This window comes from Hyla sarda, chromosome 3 (genome assembly GCF_029499605.1).
Source record: "Hyla sarda isolate aHylSar1 chromosome 3, aHylSar1.hap1, whole genome shotgun sequence".
In the NCBI taxonomy this organism is placed as follows: domain Eukaryota; kingdom Metazoa; phylum Chordata; class Amphibia; order Anura; family Hylidae; genus Hyla; species Hyla sarda.
This window is the reverse complement of record NC_079191.1, coordinates 241838880-241866311: the sequence shown is the minus strand read 5'-3', so window position 1 is coordinate 241866311 and position 27432 is coordinate 241838880. Positions and strand designations below refer to the sequence as shown.

General features: G+C 44.6%; 1 protein-coding gene across 4 annotated transcripts in view; it reads left to right on the top strand.

Annotated features, from left to right (window-relative positions):
- The window catches only part of TUBE1 (tubulin epsilon 1), an 85564-nt gene that overhangs the window by 36687 nt on the left and 21445 nt on the right, over positions 1-27432 (top strand). Inside the window, exons 2-3 of one of the 4 annotated variants that reach the window (XM_056566342.1) lie at positions 17571-17849; positions 19970-20043. In XM_056566342.1, coding sequence (XP_056422317.1) covers positions 17786-17849; positions 19970-20043 — 138 coding nt within the window. In that variant the 5' untranslated portion in view covers positions 17571-17785. Of the gene's footprint in view, positions 1-17570; positions 17850-19645; positions 19767-19969; positions 20044-27432 lie in introns of those variants that run through there. The other 3 variants (XM_056566343.1, XM_056566344.1, XM_056566345.1) reach the window with 3 other exon arrangements.

The following is a 27432-nucleotide window of genomic DNA, read 5'->3' as shown; positions in this document are numbered from 1 at the left end:
GTGGTGTTCTCTATAGTGTGTGGCAGCAGTCTCTATAGTGTATAATGGTGTTCTCTATAGTGTATAATGGTGTTCTCTATAGTGTATAGTGGTGTTCTCTATAGTGTGTGGCAGCAGTCTCTATAGTGTATAGTGGTGTTCTCTATAGTGTGTGGCAGCAGTCTCTATAGTGTATAGTGGTGTTCTCTATAGTGTGTGGCAGCAGTCTCTATAGTGTATAGTGGTGTTCTCTATAGTGTGTGGCAGCAGTCTCTATAGTGTATAGTGGTGTTCTCTATAGTGTGTGGCAGCAGTCTCTATAGTGTATAGTGGTGTTCTCTATAGTGTGTGGCAGCAGTCTCTATAGTGTATAGTGGTGTTCTCTATTGTGTGTGTGTGTGGCAGCAGTCTCTATAGTGTATAGTGGTGTTCTCTATTGTGTGTGTGTGTGTGTGGCAGCAGTCTCTATAGTGTATAGTGGTGTTCTCTATTGTGTGTGTGTGTGTGTGTGTGTGGCAGCAGTCTCTATAGTGTATAGTGATGTTCTCTATTGTGTGTGGCAGCAGTCTCTATAGTGTATAGTGATGTTCTCTATAGTGTGTGGCAGCAGTCTCTATAGTGTATAGTGTATAGTGGTGTTCTCTATAGTGTGTGGCAGCAGTCTCTATAGTGTATAGTGGTGTTCTCTATTGTGTGTGGCAGCAGTCTCTATAGTGTATAGTGATGTTCTCTATAGTGTGTGGCAGCAGTCTCTATAGTGTATAGTGTTTAGTGGTGTTCTCTATAGTGTGTGGCAGCAGTCTCTTTAGTGTAGAATGGTGTTCTCTATAGTGTGTGGCAGCAGTCTCTATAGTGTATAATGGTGTTCTCTATAGTGTATAATGGTGTTCTCTATAGTGTATAGTGGTGTTCTCTATAGTGTGTGGCAGCAGTCTCTATAGTGTATAATGGTGTTCTCTATAGTGTATAATGGTGTTCTCTATTGTGTATAGTGGTGTTCTCTATAGTGTGGGGCAGCAGTCTCTATAATGTATTGTGGTGTTCTCTATAGTATGTGGCAGCAGTCTCTATAATGTATAGTGGTGTTCTCTATTGTGTGTTTGTGGCAGCAGTCTCTATAGTGTATAGTGGTGTTCTCTATGATGTGTGGCAGCAGTCTCTATAGTGGTGTTCTCTATTGTGTGTGGCAGCAGTCTCTATAGTGTTTAGTAGTGTTCTCTATAGTGTATAATGGTGTTTTCTATAGTGTATAGTGGTGTTCTCTATAGTGTGTGGCAGCAGTCTCTATAGTGTATAGTGATGTTCTCTATTGTGTGTGGCAGCAGTCTATAGTGTATAGTGATGTTCTCTTGTGTGGCAGCAGTCTCTATAGTGTATAGTGGTGTTCTCTATGGTGTGTGGCAGCAGTCTCTATAGTGGTGTTCTCTATTGTGTGTGTGTGGCAGCAGTCTCTATAGTGGTGTTCTCTATTGTGTGTGGCAGCAGTCTCTATTGTGTATAGTGGTGTTCTCTATGGTGTCTGGCAGCAGTCTCTATAGTGTGTGGCAGAGATTCTCAAAAACTACTGTAATTATTTTTTTCTCCTCACATTTTCAAAGGTCTCTCGTGCTGCTTTGAAAATATGTGAAAATTCATTTTCGCGCCACTTTTGGTTTTTTTTCACTAGAATTTTTTTTTGTTGTTGCAGCCATATTTGATTTTTTTAGCACCAAAATTGCTGAGTTTGGTGCCAAAATTGCCGATTTTTGCGCCAAATTCTACAACCCAGAAAATTCTGGCAGAATTAGTGCCCCAGGGATGTGGAAATTATAGCACCCGATGCCCCGGACATGCAGCTTCGTGGGCAAGAAGGGCTAAATACCTGAGGAAGTCACATATAACGGGGAAATCATTCTTGCCAGCCTATAGCGAGCCGCGCAGGACGTCTGCATCCCAGCATAGGCGCGTGCAATGACGTCACTCATCGGGCGCACCTCCGTCAGGACTGAGGATGCGGTCCAACAACGCCAGAGCGCACATGGGGACGGAGGACAGGTAAAAGCAGGGGGAGGGGGTTTTGTGAATCAGTGAATGATGTGGCAAAGGAGGGGAGGGTGTACTGTAATATAATGGCACGGGGGGGGGGGGGGGAATTTAATGGCACAGGGGTGGGGGCTGAAATATAATGACGGGGGGGCTGAAATATAATGGCAGGGGGGGCTGAAATATAATGGCACAGGGGGGGAAGGGGGGGCTGAAATATAATGGCACACGGGGGAAGGGGGGGCTGAAATATAATGGCACAGGGGGGGGAAGGGGTGGGCTGAAATATAATGGCACACGGGGGAAGGGGGGGCTGAAATATAATGGCACTGGGGGGAAGGAGGGGCTGAAATATAATGGCACGGGAGAGGAGGGGCTGAAATATATTGGCACAGGGGGGAGGGGGCTGAAATATAATGGCACAGGGAGGAGGAGGGGCTGAAATATATTGGCACGGGGGCTGAAATATAAGGGCACGGGGGCTGAAATATAAGGGCACAGGGGGGAGGGGGGCTGAAATATAATGGCACAGGGAGGAGGAGGGGCTGAAATATATTGGCACAGGGGCTGAAATATAATGGCACAGGGGGAGGGGGGCTGAAATATAATGGCACAGGGAGGAGGGGGGCTGAAATATATTGGCAGGGGGGGCTGAAATATAATGGCACAGGGGGAGGGGGGGGGCTGAAATATAATGGCACAGGGAGGAGGAGGGGCTGAAATATATTGGCATGGGGGGGGCTGAAATATTGCACAGAGGGAGGGGGGACTGAAATATAATGGCACAGGGAGGAGGAGGGGCTGAAATATATTGGCACGGGGGGTTGAAATATAATGGCAAAGGGGGACGGGGGGTTTGAAATATAATGGCACAGGGGGAGGGGGGCTGAAATATAATGGCACAGGGGGAGGGGGGCTGAAATATAATGGCACAGGGGGAGGGGGGCTGAAATATAATGGCACAAGGGGGAGGGGGGGGCTGAAATATAATTGCACAGGGAGGAGGAGGGGCTGGAATATAATGGCACAAGGGGGAGGGGAAGCTGAAATATAATGGCACAGGGAGGAAGAGGGGCTGGAATATATATTGGCACAGGGAGGAGGAGGGGCTGGAATATATATTGGCACAGGGAGGAGGAGGGGCTGGAATATATTGGCACAGGGGGAGGGGGGGTTGAAATATAATGGCACAGGGGGAGGGGGGGCTGAAATATAATGGCACAGGGGGAGGGGGGGTTGAAATATAATGGCACAGGAGGGAGGAAGGGCTGAAATACAGGGAGCATCAGAGAAGGAGGCACGGGGGGAAATAGAATGGCATGGGGGGTTAAATATAATGGCACGGGGAGGGGGTTGAAATATAATGGCACAGGGGGAGGAGGGGCTGAAATACAATGGCACAGCGAGCATCAGAGAAGGGGGAATATAATGGCACAGGGGAATGATATGGCACAGGGCGGGATAAAGGGGAGGGGGGGGGATGAACTGGATGGTAGCAGCCACATTTCTAATGCGGATACTGGTACTACATTGTGCATTGTCGATGCGCAACGTGATGCATGCAATTGGCAGTATAGCAAGGAGTACAACAACAAAAAACGTGGTCTCAAATGGCTGGAGGTGCTCAACCCCAAATGCGGTTGTGCATTTATACTGGGGGAGCAGATCCTGCCCTTGTAGTCCGTTGCTGGGGGCGATCCCCAGCGTAAAAATGCATACAATGGAGGATGCCTGCAGCGGACTACAAGTGCCACAATAGAATCCTACACCAGATAAACGGTGTGGATGTGTAACAATTAGAATAATACAATACAGGAATGTAGGTGCACTACTGTGGTAGATGTATACAATGACATTGGCTATCCCTCAACACTGATGTTAAAATTGAGACATTTGCCAGTATATCCTTGTATGAAGGACACACCAGAGCCCACACACCAACGCCAAGGTTTCTCAAATGGCCCGGGATCTAACGCTAAACCTACCTGTGCGTGATAAGCAAAACAGGGGCCAGTGGACAATTACGACAGCATTAGGCCAACTCACAGCCTCCTCCCAGGTACCCTCCAGCATGACTAAGCACACATACAATGGGAGGAGGAGAGAGACAGGCTACAAGCCCCACCTAAGTTGGCTGATATAGTTGCTGGCCTCACAGGTGCAACCTTAATACTGCCTGGAAGATGTTCAAGGTGCATTACATATGGAGTTTACACACCTCCAAGTATGAAATTTAAACAACAACATTTGTATGCATTTTTTATGCTGGGGATTGCCCCTAGCAACGGACTACAAGGGCAGGATCTGCTCCCCCAGTATAAATGCACAACCGCATTTGGGGTTGAGCACCTCCAGCCATTTGAGACCATGTTTTTTGTTGTTGTTTAAATTTTATACTTGGAGGTGTGTAAACTCCATATGCAATGCGCCTTGAACATCTTCCAGGCAGCATTAAGGTAGCACCCGTGAGGCCATGCACCTATATCAGCCAACTTAGGTGGGGCTTACAGCTTGTCTCCCTCCTCCCATTGTATGTGCGCTTTGCCACGCTGGAGGGTACGTGGGAGAAGGCTATGAGTCGCCCTTATACTGCCGTAATTGCCCACTGGCCCCTGTTTTGCTTATCACGCACAGGTAGGTTGGCGTTAGGTCCCGTGCCATCTGAGAAACCTTGGCGTTGGTGTGCGGGCTCTGGTATGTCCTTCATATAAGGATACACTGGCGAATGTCTCAATTTTAACATCAGTGTTGAGGCCAATGTTATTGTATACATCTACCACAGTAGTGCACCTAAATTTCTGTATTGTAGTATATAGCAAGGAGTGTGTCACCAAACTATGCAAGGGTGTCACCATGAAAAGTTTGGAAAGCTCTGACTTAGGGGGTATAATTGTTTAAATGGGATCCCTACCTGCCTACCTGATGCGAGTCATATCTAATTGGGGCCTGTCTACCTACTGTGGGAGCTCTACCTAGTGGGTTAATTTCTATCTGGGGCTCTGTCTGAGAGCTCTACCTTTTTACCAACTGGGGGGACATATATATCTGGGCCCTATTTATATACTAGGGGAGCCCTATGTGCCTGCCTACCTGATGAGCAGACGTCCCTACCTGATAAAGGGACATACCTACCTGAAGAGGGGACTACCTACTTAATGGGGCGGACTTATTTATCAGGGGCCCTATCGACCTGATGGGATGACATACTGGTCTGCCTATTAAGTTTCTATTAATAAAGACCTTATTTACAGACTATTTTGCTTGAAATTATTTTATGTACTAGGACAAGTGGATTGTCATGAGAGACAAGTAGATTGTGCTCCGTTTTAGTCCCTTGGACAAGTAGTTTTTTTTTATTTTTTTATTTCCACACCCCTGTGCCCAGACAAGTGATAACTGTATAAAGAAAAACATTCTGAGCTTAACCCCTTAAGGACGCAGGACGTAAATGTACGTCCTGGTGAGGTGGTACTTAACGCACCAGGACGTACATTTACATCCTAAGCATAACCGCGGGCATCGGAGCGATGCCCGTGTCATGCGCGGCTGATCCCGGCTGCTGATCGCAGCCAGGGACCCGCCGGCAATGGCCGACGCCCGCGATCTCGCGGGCGTCCGCCATTAACCCCTCAGGTGCCGGGATCAATACAGATCCCGGCATCTGCGGCAGTTCGTGATTTAAATGAACGATCGGATCGCCCGCAGCGCTGCTGCGGGGATCCGATCATTCATAACGCCGCACGAAGGTCCCCTCTCCTTCCTCCGTGCGGCTCCCGGCGTCTCCTGCTCTGGTCTGTGATCGAGCAGACCAGAACAGAAGATAGCCGAAAACACTGATCTGTTCTATGTCCTATACATAGAACAGATCAGTATTAGCAATCATGGTATTGCTATGAATAGTCCCCTATGGGGACTATTCAAGTGTAAAAAAAAAAATGTAAAAAAATGTAAAAGTAAAAGTAAAAAAAAAGTGAAAAATCCCCTCCCCCAATAAAAAAGTAAAACGTCCGTTTTTTCCTATTTTACCCCCAAAAAGCGTAAAAAACATTTTTTATAGACATATTTGGTATCACCGCGTGCGTAAATGTCCGAACTATTAAAATAAAATGTTAATGATCCCGTACGGTGAACGGCGTGAACGAAAAAAAATAAAAAAAAGTCCAAAATTCCTACTTTTTTAATACATTTTATTAAAAAAAAATTATAAAAAATGTATTAAAAGTTTTTTATATGCAAATGTGGTATCAAAAAAAAGTACAGATCATGGCGCAAAAAATGAGCCCCCATACCGCCACTTATACGGAAAAATAAAAAAGTTAGAGGTCATCAAAATAAAGGGATTATAAACGTACTAATTTGGTTAAAAAGTTTGTGATTTTTTTTAAGCGCAACAATAATATAAAAGTATATAATAATGGGTATCATTTTAATCGTATTGACCCTCAGAATAAAGAACACATGTCATTTTTACCATAAATTGTATGGCGTGAAAACAAAACCTTCCAAAATTAGCAAAATTGCGTTTTTCGTTTTAATTTCCCCACAAAAATAGTGTTTTTTGGTTGCGCCATACATTTTATGATATAATGAGTGATGTCATTACAAAGGACAACTGGTCGCGCAAAAAACAAGCCCTCATACTAGTCTGTGGATGAAAATATAAGAGTTATGATTTTTAGAAGGCGAGGAGGAAAAAATGAAAACGTAAAAATTAAATTGTCTGAGTCCTTAAGGCCAAAACGGCTGAGTCCTTAAGGGGTTAAATGGGTATTCCAGGCCAAAACTTTTTTTTATATATATATATATATATATATATATATATATATATATCTCAACTGGCTGCGGAAAGTTAAAAAGATTTGTAAATTACTTCTATAAAAAATTCTTAGTCCTTCCAATAGTTATTAGCTTCTGAAGTTGAGTTGCTGTTTTCTGCCTAACTGCTTTCTGATGACTCACGTCCTGGGAGCTGTGCAGTTCCTATGGGGATATTCTCCCATCATGCACAGCTCCCGTGACGTGACATCATCATTGAGCAGTTAGACAGAAAACTTCAGAAGCTAATAACTATTGGAAGGATTAAGATTTTTTAATAGAAGTAATTTACAAATCTGTTTAACTTTACGGAGCCAGTTGAGATATATATATAATATAAAAAGTTTTTGCCTTGAATACCCCTTTAACCCCTTAAGGACCAGGCCATTTTACACCTTAAGGACCAGAGCGTTTTTTGCAATTCTGACCACTGTCACTTTAAACATTAATAACTCTGGAATGCTTTTAGTTATCATTCTGATTCCGAGATTGTTTTTTCGTGACATATTCTACTTTAACTTAGTGGTAACATTTTATGGTAACTTGCATCCTTTCTTGGTGAAAAATCCCCAAATTTGATGAAAAAAATGAAAAATTTAGCGTTTTTCTAACTTTGAAGCTCTCTGCTTGTAAGGAAAATGGATATTCAAAATAAATTTTTTTGGGTTCACATATACAATATGTCTACTTTGTGTTTGCATCATAAAATTTATGAGTTTTTATTTTTGGAAGACACCAGAGGGCTTCAAAGTTCAGCAGCAATTTTGAAATTTTTCACAAAATTTTCAAACTCACTTTTTTTCAGGGACCAGTTCAGTTTTGAAGCAGATTTCAAGGGTCTTCATATTAGAAATACCCCATTATAAAAACTACACCCCCCAAAGTATTCAAAATGACATTCATTAAGTGTATTAACCCTTTAGGTGTTTCAAAGGAATAGCAGCAAAGTGAAGGAGAAAATTCAAAATCTTCATTTTTTTTTTACACTCACATGTTCTTGTAGACCCAATTTTTTAATTTTTGCAAGGGGTAAAAAGGAGAAAATTTTTACTTATATTTGAAACCCAATTTTTCTTGAGTAAGCACATACCTTATATGTCTATGTTAATTGTTCAGCGGGCGCAGTAGAGGGCTCAGAAGGGAAGGAGCGACAAATGGTTTTTGGGGGGCATGTCACCTTTAGGAAGACCCTATGGTGCCAGGACAGCAAAAAAAAAAAAAACACATGGCATAACATTTTGGAAATTAGACCCCTCAGGCAACGTAACAAGGGGTAATGTGAACCTTAATACCCCACAGGTGATTCACGACTTTTGCATATGTAAAAAAAATTTTTTTTTTTACCTAAAATGCTTGGTTTCCCAAAAATTTAACATTTTTAAAAAGGGTAATAGCAGAAAATACCCCCCCAAAATTTGAAGCCCAATTTCTCCCGATTCAGAAAACACCCCATATGGGGGTGAAAAGTGCTCTGCTGGCGCACTACAGGTCTCAGAAGAGAAGGAGTCACATTTGGCTTTTTGAAAGCAAATTTTGCTCTGGGGGCATGCCGCATTTAGGAAGCCCCTATGGTGCCAGAACAGCAAAAAAAAAAAAAAAAACACATGGCATACCATTTTGGAAACTAGACCCCTCGGGGAACGTAACAAGGGGTAATGTGAACCTTAATACCCTACAGGTGTTTCATGACTTTTGTATATGTAAAAAAAATAATTATTTTTTTACCTAAAATGCTTGTTTTCCCAAAATTTTTACATTTTTAAAAAGGGTAATAGCAGAAAATACCCCCCAAAATTTGTAACACAATTTCTCCCGAGTACGGCGATACCCCATATGTGGCCCTAAACTGTTGCCTTGCGCATTTGAGGCCTAAATTAGGGACTTGCATAGGGGTGGACATAGGGGTATTCTACGCCAGTGATTCCCAAACAGGGTGCCTCCAGCTGTTGTAAAACTCCCAGCATGCCTAGACAGTCAGTGGCTATCTGGCAATACTGGGAGTAGTTGTTTTGCAACAGCTGGAGGCTCCGTTCTGGAAACAGTGGCGTACCAGACGTTTTTCATTTTTATTGGGGAGGGGAGGGGGGCTGTGTAGGGGTATGTATATATGTAGTGTTTTTTACTTTTTATTTTGTGTTAGTGTAGTGTAGTGTTTTTAGGGTACAGTCACATGGGCGGGGGTTCACAGTAGTTTCTCGCTGGCAGCTTGAGCTGTGGCAGAAAATTTGCCGCAGCTCAAACTTGCAGCCGGATACTTACTGTAAACCTTCGCCCATGTGAATGTACCCTGTATGTTCACATTGGGGGGGGGGGACATCCAACTGTTGCAAAACTACAACTCCCAGCATGTACGGTCTATCAGTGCATGCTGGGAGTTGTAGTTTTGCAACAGCTGGAGGCACACAGGTTGTGAAACACAGAGTTTGGTAACAAACTCAGTGTTTTGCAACCAGTGTGCCTTCAGCTGTTGCAAAAGCTACAACCCCCAGCATGTACGGACAGCGGAAGGGCATGCTGGGTCTTGTAGTTATGCAACAGCCGGAGGCATACTACTTTGGCTGGGGATGCTGGGGATTGTAGTTATGCAACAGCTGGAGACACACTGGTTTGCTACTTAACTCAGTGTGCCTTCAGCTGTTGCAAAACTACAACTCTCAGCAGTCACCGACAGCCAACGGGCATGCTGGGAGTTGTAGTTATGCAACCACCAGATGCACCACTACAACTCCCAGCATGCACTTTAGCTGATTGTTCAAGCTGGGAGTTGTAGTTATACAACAGCTGAAGGTACACTTTTCCATAGAAAAATGTGCCTCCAGCTGTTGCAAAACTACAAGTCCCAGCATGCCCATAAGGGCATGCTGGGAGTTGTGGGGGTCTGCCTCCTGCTGTTGCATAACTACAGCTCCCAGAATGCCCTTTTTGCATGCTGGGAGCTGTTGCTAAGCAACAGCAGGAGGCTGTCACTCACTTCCTGCTGCTGCTCCACGATGCCGCCGCACATGTCAGTCCCTCGCCGTCGCTCCTGGGTCCCCGATCCCAACAGGGACGCCGGGGATCGGGGTCCCCAGCACCCGGGGTCTTCTGCCCGCACCCGCTCACGTCCTCCGATGCGGGAGTGACACCCGCAGCAGGCGCCCTGATTGGTCGGCCGGGAAACCGTCCGACGAATCAGGGCGATCGTGAGGTGGCACCAGTGCTTGCAATGGCTGTTCGGGGCCGTCTCTGACTGAATTGTCCAGCGATCTGCGGCAATCGCCGACATGGGGGGACATAATGACCCCCCTGGGCGATATGCCGGGATGCCTGCTGAACGATTTTAGCAGGCATCCGGCACCGGCTCCGCTCCAGCTAGTGGCTGGGGCCGGAAATGCGCAGGGCGTATCCATACTTGGAAACGGGGGCGTATGGATATGCCCTGTGTCCTTAAGGGGTTAAATGTGGGTGCAGGTGCAGTGACCAAGGGAAAAAAAATAATAATTAAAAAAATTATATAATATATATATATATTTTAATAACAATTTTCAATAGTAATTATTTCTTTTTTTAATTACTTACATAACACCTTTTTCTAAAAAATAAAACAAAGATAAAAAAAAACAATACAACTACAACCATTTCTGTGATTTCTTCACTATCAAAAAGCTGGTGTGAAATTTTTGATGTAAACTGGTCTCACACCTTTGAAAATATCATGTAAAGCCGACAATATACATGGAGTCGCCCATTTTTTACAAAACTGACGTAAACAGTGTAAACCGCTCTTTGTGGTCGATACTTTTTGCGCCAAAATTTTGTCTCAAAATTTATTTTTTGGGTGCAAAATTCTTTGAGAATCTCCCCCAGTGTGTTTGTCAGCGATCTCTATTGAGTGTGGGTTTGCAGTCTATAAAGTGTGTGGCAACGGACTCTACAGTTGTTGTGCCAGTCTCTATAGTGTGGCAGTGGTCTCTATACTGTGTGGTTCCAGTCTCTATACAGTGTGTCTGTCAGCGGTCTCTATAGTATATGATGCCAATATCTAGAGAGCAGTGTTTCCCAACCGGTGTGACTCCTGTCTGAGCATGCTGGAAGTTGTAGTTTTGCAGCTGGAGACACTCTGGTTGGGAAACACCCTAGCAGGTAAAATACGGTATAGCTTGTGATCATAACTGTAAGATTAAAAGAGATTTCCAGGATTAAATAAAAAAATTAAAAAAACACAAAAAAAAAAAAACCTAGATGTTTTCTTCCAAAGACAGTATCACATCTGTCCTGAGGTTTTCATGGAGGGGCTAGAATAAGGCAGCGGAGCTCTCCCATGCAGCGATCCCAGAACCTCTGCTGACAGTATGTTAGCCGGGCTCCCACTGTAAGTACCAGGTGCGGAAAAACCTCAGCTACAGGTAGCTTTTTATATGTTGTACATCCTGGCAAAATATTAGAGTACCTCTTGCCAAATAAAACTTTTAATTTAGTGTTTCTTGTGTAATTAGCAAGCACTTTCCCATTCACTTGCTTTTAAAATTATCAACATAAATACACTGCTCAAAAAAATAAAGGGAACGCTAACATAACCCATCCTAGATCTGAATGAATGAACTAATCGTATGAAATACATTTGTCTTTACATAGTTGAATGTGCTGACAACAAAATCACACAAAAATTATCAATGGAAATCAAATTTATCAACCCATGGAGGTCTAGATATGTAGTCACACTCAAAATCATAATGGAAAACCACACTGCAGGCTGATCCAACTTTGATATAATGTCCATAACCTGTTGGGGACGGAGGGCGTAAGGGTACGCCCTCGCGTCCCAGTACACCCTCCATAATTCTGATCACCGGCGCTCGCCAGGCGGTGATCTGACCGGGATGACTGCTGATAGCTATCAGCAGGCATCCCGTGACATCGCCTAGGGGACCCCCCCTTGTCAATTCTGACAGGCGAATCACAGCTTTTCTGGGCTGATTGGGTCTCTGGTCAGAGACAGCCCGGCTCATCCTAAAGGATAGGAGCGAGGTGACAGAAATGCCACCTCCTCCTATCCCCTGCCATTGGTCAGTCAGTACTGACTGACCAATGGCAGAAGGGGGTGAGGGGTTGTGCTGGAAAGTGGTGCGGGGGTTTTACCCGGCAGGCAGCTCAAGAGCAGCGGTTGCAGGCACAGGAAGACGGCAGCGGCGGAGGAGGAGGAGACTGCGGGTGACAGTAAAGATCCTCTTTGGTGAGTGATCTTCACTTTGGCCTGCTAGAAGTTACAAAACTACAACTCCCAGCATGCCCAGACAGCCTTTGACTGTCTGGGCATGCTGGGCGTTGTAGTTTTGCAACATCTGGAGACCACTGTGGTTTCCAGATGTTGCAAAACTAAAACTCTCGGCATGCTGGGAGTTGTAGTTCTGTAACATCTGGCCCTTCAGATGTTGCAGAGCTACAACTCCCAGCATGCCTGGACAGTCTTGGCATGCTGGGAGTTGTAGTTTTGCAACATTTGGAGGGGCACAGTTTGGAGATCACTATACAGTGGTTTCCAAACTGTAGACCTTCCCAGCATGCCCAGACAGTCTAGCATGCTGGGCGTTGTAGTGCTGCAACATCTGGCCCTTCAGATGTTGCCAAACTACAACTCCCAGCATGCCAGGACAGTCTGTGCATGCTTGGAGTTGTAGTTTTGCAACATCTGGAGGGCTACAGTTTGGAGACCACTACTTAGCAGTCACCAAACTGTTCTTCCCCAGTTGTTGCATAACTACAACTCCTAGCATGCCTTTCGGCAGTCAGTGCATGCTGGGAGTTGTAGTTTTGAAACAGCTGGAGGTTTGCAATGTACAGGTTACATTCACACGGGCGGGTTTACAGTGGGTTTCCTTCAACAAGTTTGAGCTGCGGAAAATTTTCCACCGCAGCTCAAACTCCCAGCGGAAAACTCATTGTGAGCCCCCGCCCTTGTGAATGTACTCTAAAAACACTAACACAAAGGGTGTTAACTTACTTTTAGTTGCAACAGGGTGCCTCCAGCTGTTGCAAAACAACTCCCAGTATTGCCGGTCAGACATTCACTGTCCTGGCTGGCTGGGAGTTTTGCAACAGCTGGAGGCACCCTGTTTGGGGACCACTGCCCTGGATTTTGGTGGAGACAAGCGCCATTCTTGTATCCGGGTCCGCCCCTATTGCAAATTCCTAATTTATTCCTCAAATGTGCACGTCTCCCTCTCACTTCGGAGCCCTGTCGTATTTCAAGGCAACAGTTTAGGGCACTTATGGGGTATTTCCGTATTCAGGAGAAATTGCATTACAAATTTTGGGGGGCTTTTTCTCCTTTTACCCCTTGTGAACAGGAAAACTTGGGGGCTACACCAGAATGTTAGTGTAAAAAAATAAAAATCTTTACACTAACATGTTGGTGTTGCCCCATACTTTTCATTTTCACAAGAGGTAAAAGGCGAAAAAGCTCTCCAAAATTTGTGACGCAATTTCTTCCGAGTACGGAAATACCCCATATGTGGACGAAAAATGCTCTGCGGGTGCACAACAGGGCTCAGGAATGAGAGCGCCATGTACATTTGAGGTCTAAATTGGTGATTTGCACAGAGGTGGCTGATAGTTACAGAAGTTCTAAAAAAAATGCAAAAATAAATAAAACCCACATGTGACCCCATATTGTAAACTACACCCCTCAAGGAACATAACAAGGGGTATAGTGAGCCTTAACACCACACAGGTGTTTGACGAATTTTCATTAATGTTGGAAGTGAAAATTAAAAAATAGTTTTTTTTCCTGATATGCTTGTGTTACCCAAAAATTTTCATTTTCACAAGGGTTAATAGGAAAAAAAGCCACCCAAAATTTGTAACCTCATTCCTTCTGAGTAAGGAAATACCCCATATGTGGATGTAAAGTGCTCTGCGGGCGCACTACAGGGCTCAGAAGAGAAGGAGCGCCATTGGGATTTTGGAGAAGGAATTAGGCTGGAATTGAAGGTCATGTGTATTTACAAAGCCCCATGGTGCCAGAACAGTGGACCCCCCCCCACATGTGACCCCATTTTGGAAACTACACCCCTCACGTAATGTAATAAGGGGTGCAGTGATCATTTACACCCCACAGGTGTCTGACAGATTTTTTGAACAGTCGCCCGTAAAAATGAAAAATTAAATTTTTCATTTGCACAGCCCACTGTTTCAAAGATCTGTCAAATGCCAGTGGGGTATAAGTGCTCATTGCACCCCTTATTACTTTCTGTGAGGGGTGTAGTTTCCAAAATGGGGTCACATATGGGGGTGTCCACTGTTCTGGCACAAGGGGGGTTTGTAAACGCACTTGGCCCCCGACTTCTTTTCCAACCAAATGGCGCTCCTTCTCTTTTGAGAATTGTAGTTCGCTTGCAGAGCACTTTATATCCACATATGGGGTATTTCTATTTTTTGGGGCTTTTTCTCCTATTACCCCTTGTGAAAATGAAAGATTTGGGGTAACACCAGCATTTTATTGAAAAGGAATTTATTTTTTATTTTTATGTCCCACTTTAACAAAAGTTCGTCAATCACCTGTGGGGTGTTAAGGCTCACTTTACCCCTTGTTATGTTCCTTGAGGGGTGTAGTTTCCAAAATAGAGTGCCATGTGTTTTATTTTTTTACTATTCTGGCATCATGGGGGCTTCCTAAATGGACATGCCCCCCAAAAAGCATTTCAGCAAAATTTGCTCTCCAAAATGCCTTCCCTTCTGAACCCTCTAGTGCACCCACAGGGCACTTTACATCCACATATGAGGTATTTCCTTACTCGAGAGAAAATGAACTGCAAGTTTTGGGGGCCTTTTTACCTTTTACCCCTTGTAAAAATGAAAAAAATGTAAAAAATTGAGATTTAGATTTTTGCTGCTATTCCTGTGAAACACCTAAAGGGTAAACAAACTTTTTGAATACTTTGAGGGGTGTAGTTTTTTTTTTTTTTTTTTTTTTTTTTTTTTATAATCTGGTCCATTATAAGGGATTTCCAACATAAAGACCCTCATATTCACTTCAAAATGTAACTGGTCCTTGAAAAATTCTGATTTTGAAATTTTTGGGGAAAATTGCTGTTATACTTTGAAGCTCTCTGATGTCTTCAAAAAGTAAAAACATTTCAACTTTATGATGCTAACATAAAGTTAACATATTGTATATGTGAATCAATTTGTAATTTATTTGACATGTCCCCTTTCCTTACAAGCAGAGAGCTTCAAAGTTAGAAAAATTTAAAGCTTTCAAATTTTTCCTGAAATTTTCTAATTTTTCACCAAGAAATGATGCAAGTATTGACGAAAATTTACCACTAACATAAAGTAGAATATGTCAGGAAAAAACAATCTAAATCAAATTTATAAGTAAAAGCATCCCAGAGTTATTAATGCTTAAATTGATAGAGATCAGATTTGAAAAAAATGCTCACGTCATAATGGGCTCCATCCCCAAGGGGTTAAAACAAGTCAAAATGAGGTTCAGTAGTGTGTGTGGCCTCCACGTTCCCGTATGACCTCCCTACAATGCCTGGGCATGCTCCTGATGAGGTGGTGGTTGGTCTCCTGAGGGATGTCCTCCCAGACCTGGACTAAAGCATCCGTCAACTCCTGGACAGTCTGTGGTGCAACGTGGCGTTGGTGGATAGAGCGAGACATGATGTCCCAGATGTGCTCAATCGAATTCAGGTCTGGAGACCAGGCTGGCCAGTCCATAGTATCAATGCCTTCCTCATGCAGGAACTGCTGACACACTCCAGCTACATGAGGTCTAGCATTGTCTTGCATTAGGAGGAACCCAGGGCCAACTGCACTAGCATATGGTCTCAGAAGGGGTCTGAGGATCTCATCTTGGTATGTAATGGCAGTCAGGCTACCTCTGGCAAGCAAATGGAGGGCTGTGTGGCCCCCACAATAAATGCCACCCGACACCATTACTAACCCACCGCCAAACCGGTCATGCTGGAGGATGTTGCAGGCAGCAGAACGTCCCCCACTGTGTCTCCAGACTCTGTCACATGTGCTCAGTGTGAACCTGCTTTCATCTGTAAAGAGCACAGGATGCCAGTGGCGAATTTGCCAATCTTGGTGTTCTCTGGCAAATTACAAACCTCCTGCACGGTGTTGGGCTGTAAGCACAACCCCCACTTGTGGACGTCGGGCCCTCATACCACCCTCATGGAGTGCTCCTGGTAGTGCCTCCATGCTCTGGACACTACGCTGACAGACACAGCAAACCTTCTTGCCACAGCTCACATTGATGTGCCATCCTGGATGAGCTGCACTAACTGAGCCACTTGTGTGGGTTGTAGACTCAGTCTCATGCTACCACTAAAGTGAAAGCACAGCCAGCATTCAAAAGTGACCAAAGCATCAGCCAGGAAGCATAGGACCTGAGAATTGACCTGTGGTCACCACCTGCAGAACCACTCCTTTATTGGGGTGTCTTTCTAATTGCCCATCATTTCCACCTGTTGTCTGTTCCATTTGCACAACAGCATGTGAAATTGATTGTCAATCAGTGTTGCTTCCTGAGTGGACAGTGTGATTTCACAGAAGTGTGATTGACTTGGAGTTACATTGTGTTGTTTAAGTGTTCTTAAAGTGTTTTTGAGCAGTGTATGTTTTAAAATGTAATAAAAAAAATATAAACAAAACAGCCACTAGGTGGTGCTGTTCTGTTTCCTGCCACAATTAAAGGGGAACTTAGACGGAAACATTTTCAAATCGACTGGTGCCAAAAAGTTACAGATTTGAAAATTACTTTTATTTAAAAATCTTAACCCTTCCATTACTTATCAGCTGCTGTATACTCAAACAATATGCATACAGCAATGAAAAACAGCCTGCATAGGGGCCAGATATTCCCAGCATAAATATGTATTATTATCAACAAAACATTATGTTTTGAAATAGGGGAATTGCCAAAATATATAGCTTTTATTGGATATACATTAATATTTCACCAATACTTGTGATTGTGCTCAAATTAACCAGCACCAAATCATAAACAAAAAAAAACAAAAAAATTAGTCACCACGTTATCATGTGGTTTTACAAGAACACCATGGCCTATGGCCAGATTTAGCAACAATCTCCCAACGCGTTTCTACCACAATGTCATGGCGTCATCAGGGGAACAGTAGCTCTAAAGTGGAGGGCAATGATAACTCTGCCCTTCTATCTATAATTATGGTTCACTGCACTACTAAAATAAATATTGGTACACCAGAAATAAATGTATAGTGGGGAAGCACCCGATACACAGTGCACACCCCTATAATATTATGCAACAGAGTGACAGCAGTCCAGGCTGCGAGTTGATCCTTTATAGGTAATAATCCCCACTAGTCATCCAGGATACGCTCCTGCAGCTTCACTTCCGGTTCCGGATTTCGGTGGTTGCGCTATCCGGCAGTGGCGGGGAGCCATCTGTAACGAACGGCTTCTGAGCTGCTGTATGCTAAAGAGAAAATTGTGCAGTTCTTTCCAGTCTGACAACAGTGCTCTCTGCTGACACCTCTGTCTGTGTCAGGAACTGTCCAGATTAGAAGCATATCCCCATAGAAAACCTTTCCTGCTCTGGACAGTTCCTTACATGGACAGAGGTCTCAGCAGGAAGCACTGTTGTCAGACTGGAAAGAACTTCACAAATTTCTCTGTATTATACAGCAGCTGATAAGTACTGGATGGGTTTGAGTACTGGAAGTCTGTTTAATTTTCTGGCACCAGTCGATTTAAAAACATTTGGTCTCCTTTGAACCCAGGAAGTGTTTCTCTGCACGGAACTTGATAGACAGCTGCACAGAAAGTGAAAGCTCCTCAGATTCTCACAGAAAACCACACAGACTAACAGCTGAAGGAGAGCCTCACTGAAATCTGCACAGACTGAAACATGTACAGAGCTTGAGGTCTTCTATTCATCACAGTGCTGCAACAATATGAGGATGGAAGTTGTCCCCCAGCAGGCTTCAGTGATGTCATGCCTGCTGGGAAACGCCCACTTTCTCCTGCTGGAAAATTGCACTATGCGAGCAAGAAGAAAGGTAGGATACAGAGCTTTTTAAACCAGGAGTTGTGTTAGGAGTAGTTTGGAACATAGCCTGAGTTAGTTTAGAACAGTTTATTTGGTGACAAGTACTTTTTAATCTTTCTGATATACTTCATAAGAAAATTTCCTTTTTATAGAAATCATGGCTTATAAAATCATGGGTATGTCCAAGCTGAAGCACAAGCATGGTCAAAGTCCAGTAAGTCAGGGTGGTCTAGCACTCCTCTGTGCTCTCTCCTGTCTGATAGTACTCCTCTGTGCTCTCTCCTGTCTGATAGTACTCCTCTGTGCTCTCTCCTGTCTGATAGGACTCCTCTGTGCTCTCTCCTGTCTGATAGGACTCCTCTGTGCTCTCTCCTGTCTGATAGCACTTCTCTGTGCTCTCTCCTGTCTGATAGTACTCCTCTGTGCTCTCTCCTGTCTGATAGGACTCCTCTGTGCTCTCTCCTGTCTGATAGCACTCCTCTGTGCTCTCTCCTGTCTGATAGCACTCATCTGTGTTCTCTCCTGTCTGATAGCACTCCTCTGTGTTCTCTCCTGTCTGATAGCACTCCTCTGTGCTCTCTCCTGTCTGATAGCACTCCTCTGTGCTCTCTTCTGTCTGATAGCACTCCTCTGTGCTCTCTCCTGTCTGATAGTACTCCTCTGTGCTCTCTCCTGTCTGATAGCACTCCTCTGTGTTCTCTCCTGTCTGATAGCACTCCTCTGTGCTCTCTCCTGTCTGATAGCACTCCTCTGTGCTATCACCTGTCCTATCAGTACTAGCCCACCCTCACTTACTGGACTTTGTCCGTGCCTCTGCTTCAGCTTGGACAAAGCCATGATTTTATAAGCCATGATTTCTGTAAAAAAGCAAATAACATTTTCTTATGAAGTATATTAGAAAGGTACATTTTTTTGCCAAGATGTACAACATATAAAAAGTTTTTGAATCTGACAGTGCCCATTTAAAGGGAATCTGTTCATCAGTTTCACCTGCACTAACCTGTTGGTATAACAACTATGTTTACCTGGTCCCTTTCCGTGCTGTGGTTCTTCTGCCATTTTCGCCCTATTTTCTGTTCCAAAGCCGACTTGGGGCAAGGGAGGAGCTTCATGATGCCACTGCTGCTTCTCTCTGCTTGGTTCCTCTGTTATCAAACACCATTGGTGACGTCACAAAGCTCCACCAATGCTCCAAGTCGGCTTCGGAATGGAAGATACAGTGAAAGATTGCGGAAGAACCAGAGCAGGGAACGTGTCCTTTAACCCTTTACATGTAGCGGTCAAATCATGACCTCTGCATGTGAGGATCGTCTGTGCACTGAACACCTGCAGCAGCAGGAGCCCTGGCTCCTTCGATCCTCTTGCCCAGTTTCCATGGCAGCAGGGGGTCTTGTGAAGGCCCCCAGTCTTGCCAAGGTTGTCTGTGTGTCTGCCTTTTTGCCTCTATGCCTTTTTAAGTTGAACACTGTTAAAAAAAAAAAAATGCCATGATTGTGGTATTTTGTTAATCCAAAAAAAATTATAGTATTCCAAATTTGTACCAATAAATAGTACATGTTTTCCCCTAAAGATGAGCTCTAACATAGCGGTATCAGGCGCTATAATGGCAATGTATTAAAAAAAAAAAAAAAAAGACCTATTTAAATTTGGTGTAGGGGGGTTTGAACTGAACAAAAAAAAAAAACGCAGGAGTGTACAAAAAGGAAAATACTACCATAGAGACTGAGTATTCAGATATGAGGCATGTGACCTGGAGGCTGTACCTCTTCAATCCTGCAGATTTGGCAGACCTAAGACAACCGAAAGAGAAAGATCTTGTTGCAGATTTTCCTCTTCTACTTCAGTTGGCAAGTCGGAATCCACAAACAAATCCTGATGTGGCAGATTGGGCTGCAGATAATCTATGGATGCACAGGAAAATCTGGAGGTGCAAATAAATGTTTAAATGTAATAAAAATCCACTCCTCTTTCCCTGGCGCTACTATGGTCCCCCAACCATTCACTAGCCTTCAGGAATGGCATATGATGTTGACACATGACTGCTGCAGCCATCACTTGTGTGGACGCGTCTTTGCTGAAGCTTTGTAGTACGTGCTATTTTACCATTAACCATTTTTATTGTGCTTCCAGTGGGACAGTGTGGAAATCAGATTGGTTGCAGGTTCTGGGACCTTGCCCTGAGAGAACATGCCGCTGTTAACAAGGTAAAGATACATCATACTGCTATAAAGTAGTTTAATTTCTAATAGCTGGAACAATAGAAATATTGTACATTTCAGAAGTCCATATGGTGCCTGTAGCTGCCACTAGGAGACACTTCGGAGCATACTGTATTATTATTAAGTTCAGTATATGCAGTATACCAATGAGCTTTCTTAAAGGGGTATTCTGCCCCTAGACATTGTATCCTCTATCCAAAGGATAGGGAATAAGATGTCTTATCGTGGGGGTCCTGCCGCTGGGGACCCCTGCAATCTCTGCTGTGGCACCCCAGACATCTAGTGCATGGAGTGAACTATGCTCCATGCCGGATGACTGGCGATGCGGAGGCTCGTGATGTCACGGCCACACCCGCTCGTAATGTCACAGCCACGCCCCCTCAATGCAAGTCTATGGGAGGGGGGTTTGAGGGGCCCCCTCTATAGACTTGCATTGAGGGGGCGCGTCCGTGACTTCACGAGCAGGGTGTGGCCGTGACATCACGAACCTCCTGGCACTGCACCCGACACTCTAAACAAATGCCAGGTGCAGCAGGTAGAACGCGGGAGTCCCCATCGGCGGGACCCCAGCGATTAGACATCTTATCCCCTCTCTTTTGGATAGGGGATAAGATGTCTAATGGCAGAGTACCCCTTAAAGTAGGGGCTGCAAGTAGCCAGCACATTGTTTCCTAAAAACACATTAGTGAGTCTGTTCAACGTCTAGTGTAAATGCTGTGGTCACTCCACAGTTTGATGTGTGCGGTGAACATTGCCTCCTCCAGGATCTCTGGGCCTGGAATCCTTGGGGGAGGAGTCCCCTGGCAAAAGAGACCTGCAGAGGTGCTGCAGTAGGAGATGTCTCTTAGGCAGTCTGTCTGGGGTGGGATCAGCAGCGTGTGTACTATTATAAATCCTTCCGGCTGGGGCATTCTGATGACGAAGTTGGGAATGATGTGACATTGGACAGTGCCCGCGTTCCTGTTTGAAAACAGCGGTGCGGTCTCCTTCCTTACAGGCTACTGTAACTTTGTCTATGACACCCTAACAATCTACGGGAAGTTACTGACTTCAGCCTAAGGATTACTGCTTCATGCACACTCCTTCCATTCCATGGACTGACCCTTCAGAGCCAGACATGCATCCAGTACTGTGAGTACATTTGGTGCCTGCCCTGACCCTTTCTGGACTATGCTTGATTCTAAGGCCCCAAAATTTACTGCCTATAGACTTTAATGAGATTTCGCTGTTCCACTCACACAGCAGAATTTCTGCTGCGGCAATTTTGCTAAATTTAAGAACCATTCTTTAACTTTGCGGAATTCCATGTCAGAATCCCATTGAAGTCAGTAGGGCTTTAAAGGGGTTGTCCAGGATTAGAAAACCCACTGCTTATTTCTTGCAAAAACAGCACAACTCATGTCCACAACTTGTTTGCAGTAATGCAACTCAATCCTATTAAATTCAATAAAGCTGAGTGGCAATACCACCCACAACCAGAGGACAGGAGGGGCACTATTGAAGACAATGGGCAGCAAAATCTGCAGCAGACATGTAACAATAATACACATGTGACCGTACTCTTTATAGGGATTTTTTTTTTCTCTGTTTTTACTGTTCTTAGATAGAGAATGAGATGACATTCTAAGTTGTGGTTTTTGTTAATGTCCCTCCTCCCCAAACCATGAAGAGAGCAGGACAGTGCAGTGCACTGTATTCACATGTACAGTATTCTGCACAGATTTGATGCACAGGATTTTCGGCTGCAGATTTCAATGTAAACTGAATGACTGAACACAGTTTCAAATCCTTCACTTCACAACTGTGCAGAATACTGTATGTGTGAATAGACCCTCAGGGTACATTGACACGTACAGGATTTGCTGCATATTTTGTGCAGCTGATTTTGTTACCCATTAACTTCAATGGGTAGCAAAATTAGCTGCAGAAAATATACAGCAGTTTCTATACATGCGAACAGGTCGGAATGTCTGCACGGAAAATCTCCCGTGTGGACATTCCGCAAACTGTGGGCGCCAGCATAAACCGGCACTAGGACCGCATAGGAATGTACCGTCTCATAGATGGCTTTGCATTCCATACGGAGTCCGCAGAAAGAAAGAATGTGTTCATTCTTTCTGTTGACAAGGAAAATGGAATTTCCTTCAAGTATGCGCAGGATACTGTACATGTGAATAGACCTTAAGGCCATGTTCACACGTCGGAATTTCCAATGCGGAATCCGGCACGGAAATTCCGACGTATGAACATGGTTTTAGGGTCTATTCACATATACAGTTTCCTGTGCATACTTGATGCACAGGATTTGAAGCTGTCTTCAGTCAATTAGTTTACATTGAAATCTGCTTCAAATACATGTGCATCAAATATGCACATGTGAATACACCCAAAGTTCACATGTGCGTATTTTTGCTGCAGATTTGTTTCTGCAGATTTTTTCTGCCCATTGACTTCAGTGTGCTGCAAAATCTGCTAAAGCAAATCTGCAGCAGATCGGCAGCAAAAAATAAGCACATGTGAACGCACCCTTAGGGTACCGCTGAAGGACCTCTATATGCTGCCTTTACGTGTGCCTGCTCGGAGCGGCAATACGCCGCTCCGAGCAGACACACTGCATGCGCAGTATACTCGCACATCGCGGCTGCTCTTGGCCTAGCTCATTGAGCAGGGGGAGCGGCCGCGATGTGTGAGAGTACACCGCGCATGCGCGGCCACTCGCACATCGCATTGTGTCTGCTCGTAGCGGCAATACGCCCCCCGTGTGGTCGTCACGCCTCTGCCCCCGTGTGACGTCACGCTCCGCCCCCCTCAATGCAAGCCTATGGGAGGGGGTGTGACAGCTATCACGCCCCCTCCCATAGGCTTGCATTGAGGGGCAGAGCGTGACATCACACGGGGGCGGAGGCGTGACGTCACACACCGCCGACCCTGTGGTCGCGAACACGCTCCGGGGACTGATTATAAATGGGGTGCAGCGTGCAAGATCACGGGGGGTCCCCAGCGGCGGGACCCCTGCAATCAGGCATCTTATCCCCTATCCCTTATCCCCTATCCCCTTTAATGTGCTTAAAGAAGCCAAGGAAAGGTGGAAAAATCTCCAAAAGGCATCAAATTACAGATTAGACATTCTTATAATATGTCAACAAAAGTTAGATTTTATTTCCATCATTTACACTTTCAAAATAACAGAAAACAAAAAAAATGGTGTCTGCAAAAGTTTGGGCACCCGGCAGAGTTAATATCTTGTACTGCCTCCTTTGGCAAGTATCACAGCTTGTAAACGCTTTTTGTAGCCAGCCAAGAGTCTTTCAATTCTTGTTTGAGGTATATTTGCCCATTCTTCCTTACAAAAGTCTTCCAGTTCTTTGAGAGTTCTGGGCTGTCTGTCACGTACTGTTTTTTTTAAGATCTATCCATAGATTGTCAATTATGTTGAGGTCAGGAGATTGTGAAGGCCATGGCAAAACCTTCAGTTTACTCCTCTTGATGTAATCCCCCGTGGATTTCGAGGTGTGTTTAGGATCATTATCCATTTGTAGAAGCCATCCTCTTTTTAATTTCAGCTTTTTCACAGATGGCATCAAGTTAGCATCCAAAATGTGCTAAAATTTTATTGAATCCATTTTTCCTTCTACTCGTGAGATGTTCCCTGTGCCACTGGCTGCAATACAACCCCAAAGCATGATTGATCCACCCCCATGCTTAACAGTTGGACAGAGGTTCTTTTCATTAAATTCGGTTCCCCTTCTTTTCCAAACGTACCTTTGATCATTCCGGCCAAAAAGTTTAATTTTAACTTCATCGGTCCACAGAACTTGTTTCCAAAATGCATCAGGCTTGTCTATATGTTCATTTGCAAAGTTCAAACCATGATTTTTGTTGTGAGGACGTAGAAGAGGTTTTTTCTGATGACTCTTCCATGAAGACCATATTTGTACAAGTATCTCTTTATAGTGGAATAGTGTACCACAACTCCAGTGTCTGACAGATCTTTCTGGAGGGATTGTGCAGTCAAACGTGGTGTTTGACTTGTTTTTCTCACAATCCTGCAAGCTGTTCTGTCTGATATTTTTCTTGGTCTTCCAGATCTTGCTTTAACTTCCACTGTTTCTGATTACTGCCATTTCTTAATTACATTCCGAACAGAGGATTCCATTATTGTGCAAAATATTCAGTTGTTGGGCCATTATTTACCTTCCAGTGTTCCTTGTTTTCTATTGTAAACCCAATAAAAACAGATTTGACATTCCGAACAGAGGATATTGACATCTGAAAACGTTTTGCTATCTTCTTATAGCCTTCTCCAGCTTTGTGAGCATCAACTATTTTCAGTTTCAGATTTCTAGACAACTGCTTAGAAGAACCCATGGTGCTGATTGTTGGGGCAAGGTCAAATGAGTCTGGGCATTTAAAATATTGATATCACCTGGTCTTCCCAGATGATGATTGAGAACAATCCATGACACTGGCAGGTCTCAGCTTTGCAAAGGAGGCAGTGCATGCTATAAATTCTGCAGGGTGCCCAAACTTTTGCAGACGCCATTTTTTTGTTTTCTGTTATTTTGAAAGTGCCTGCTCGGAGTACAGTACGGCAATACACCGCTATGAGCAGACACACTGCGATGTGCAAGTTGCCGTGCGCATGCACAGTATACTCCCATATTGCAGCAACTCTCAACCTAGCTCATAGAGCAGGGGGAGCGGCTGTGATGTGAGAGTGTACACCGCACATGCGTGGCGACTCGCACATCGCTTCAGAGTGTCTGCTCGTAGCGGCGTATTGCTGCGTAAAATACGCTGGGGATCCGCTCGTGTGAACGTACCATAAGGGTGTGTTCACATGTGTGTATTTTTGCTGCAGATTTGCTGCTCATGGACTTGAATAAGCAGCAAAATCTTCGGAAACGAATCTGCAGCAGAAAATATGCATGTGTGAATGCACCCTAAGAGCTCATTAACATGAGTGGATTTATTTGCGGTTTTCCCGCTGCATATTTGAAAGGGGGCAGGCTCTCCGTGGCTGTCAGCAGCAGATTTTCGGCTGGTGAATTTCCTCACCGGAAAATCCGCTGCAAGTCCCCTTGAAGTCAATAGGGTCTGCAGAGAGCCCACCACCTTTCAAATACGCAGCGGGAAACCTGCAAATAAATCCGCTCGTGCGAATGAGCTCTAATGGTGCATACAGGATCCTGCGCAGATTTGATGCACAGGATTTTCTGCTGCAGATTTCAGTGTAAACTAAATGACTGAGCATCCTGTGCATCAAATCTGAGCAGGATCCTGTACGTGTGAACGTACCTTAAGGGTATGTTCACACGTGTATTTTCTGCTGCAGAATTTGCTGTAGCAGATTTTGCTACCCATTGAAGTCGATGAACAGAAAAATCTGCAGCAGCAAATCTGCAGCAAAAATATACACGTGTGAACGTCCCCTCTTAGGGTGTATTCATATGTACAGCATCTGGTGCATATTTGATGCACAGGATTTTAAAGGTGATCTCTGGCAAAAGTAGCTGGTCGCGAGGGGTCTGACCGCTGGGGTCCCCCGTGATCACCGGGATGGGACCTGGCACTCAGCGAGGAGCATGTGGTGCAGCCAGCAAGCACTTCATTCATTCCAATGGGAGTGCCCAAAAGACCTAGGCATAATCCGCACTCCTATAGAAATGAATGGAGCGTGTGCCATCTACCAGTAGAAGACACGCGCGCCTCACTGAGTGCGCTGGGGTCCCGTCCCAGTGATTACAGAGGTCCCCAGCAGTTGGACCAACCGCGAACAGCTTCAAATCTGCAACTTCAAATCCTGCTATAATGGAATGTTACCAGCCCCAAGTAAAAGAATGCCCTCATTCTACCATTCCACAAGGGCTGTACTATCCTCACAACCACGTGGTCTACACTACATATGTTTGCCCATCATTACAGATCAGATTAGTCAGCCATTCAGGACTGCGACTTTAAACATAATGGGGGAGATACATCAAAACCTGTACAGAAGAACAACTAATTAAATAGTAAATAGGCCTCTGAAAGATACAAGAAGCAATCTTAATTGGTTGCTATGGGCAACTGCACCACTCTTACTCTCCACATATTTTAATAAATCTACCCCAAAGTCTTTCAGGCAGTTGTCCTAACATGAGCTACGTATCTGGTAGGACTCCATCATGGTGCCATTCTGAAGGGGGAAGCTGTGAAAAGAAGGAATTATTCCTACCCTTAATTCGGTTTCCATGAATCCTTCATGACAGCACCACCACATGTTCCCTCCCTTTAATTTGATAATGGCTTTATATTCATCTCTCTATAGTAATTTGGTGAGCACTGAGGTCTGATAGAGAGGGGCCTCTTTTTAACCTCTTACTGTCCCAACAGTGATGTTGGAGCATCCTCCTTTTATGATTCTATCATGAAGGGTTCTTGAAAACCGAATTAATAGTAGGAATAATTACATCTTTGTAGCCTGATGCATTTTTGGTGTAGAATATACCCCTAGTGAGGTTTTTGTTATTATAAGACCCTGTCGAGAGATGGGACCGTTTTTGGCAAACTTTTTGGCAAACTAGCAGTTAAAGGGGTACTCCGCCCCTAGACATCTTATCCCCTATCCAAAGGATAGGGGATAAGATGTCAGATCGCCGCGGTGCCGCTGCTGGGGACCCCGGGGATCGCTGCTGCGGCACCCCGCTATCATTACTGCACAGAGCGAGATCGCTCTGCACGTAATGACGGGCAATACAGGGGCCGGAGCATCGTTACGTCACGGCTCCGCCCCTCGTGACTTCACGGCCCGCCCCATCAATACAAGTCTATGGGAGGGGGCGTGGCGGTCGTCACACCCCCTGCCATAGACTTGCATTAAGGGGATGGGCCGTGATGTCACGAGGGGCGGATCCATGACGTCACGCTGCTCCGGCCCCTGTATCGCCTGTCATTACGCACAAAGCGAACTCGCTCTGTGCAGTAATGATGGCGGGGTGCCGCAGCGGCAATCCCCGGGGTCCCCAGCAGTGGGACCACGGCGATCTAACATCTTATCCAAAGGATAGGGGATAAGATGACAGGGGCGGAGTACCTCTTTAAAGACCATAGCTGCAGATGTCCTGTATGGCTGTATATGTGTGTGTGTGTGTATATATATATATATATATATATATATAATATTATAAACGTGTACCTCTAGGATCTTCCCTTATTGCGAATCATGTAGCACAGTGTATTTGGGACATTCCCAGATTGTTGTTTGTAGTTTACTGCACTTTCTGGTGTGCGTACAGTGAATCTGAATATTTATTGATGAACTGTAAGGCTCAGTTCATACTTTTTGATTTTCTAATTTTTTTACATTCAGAAAACTGTTTTCTCCTTGCTTGC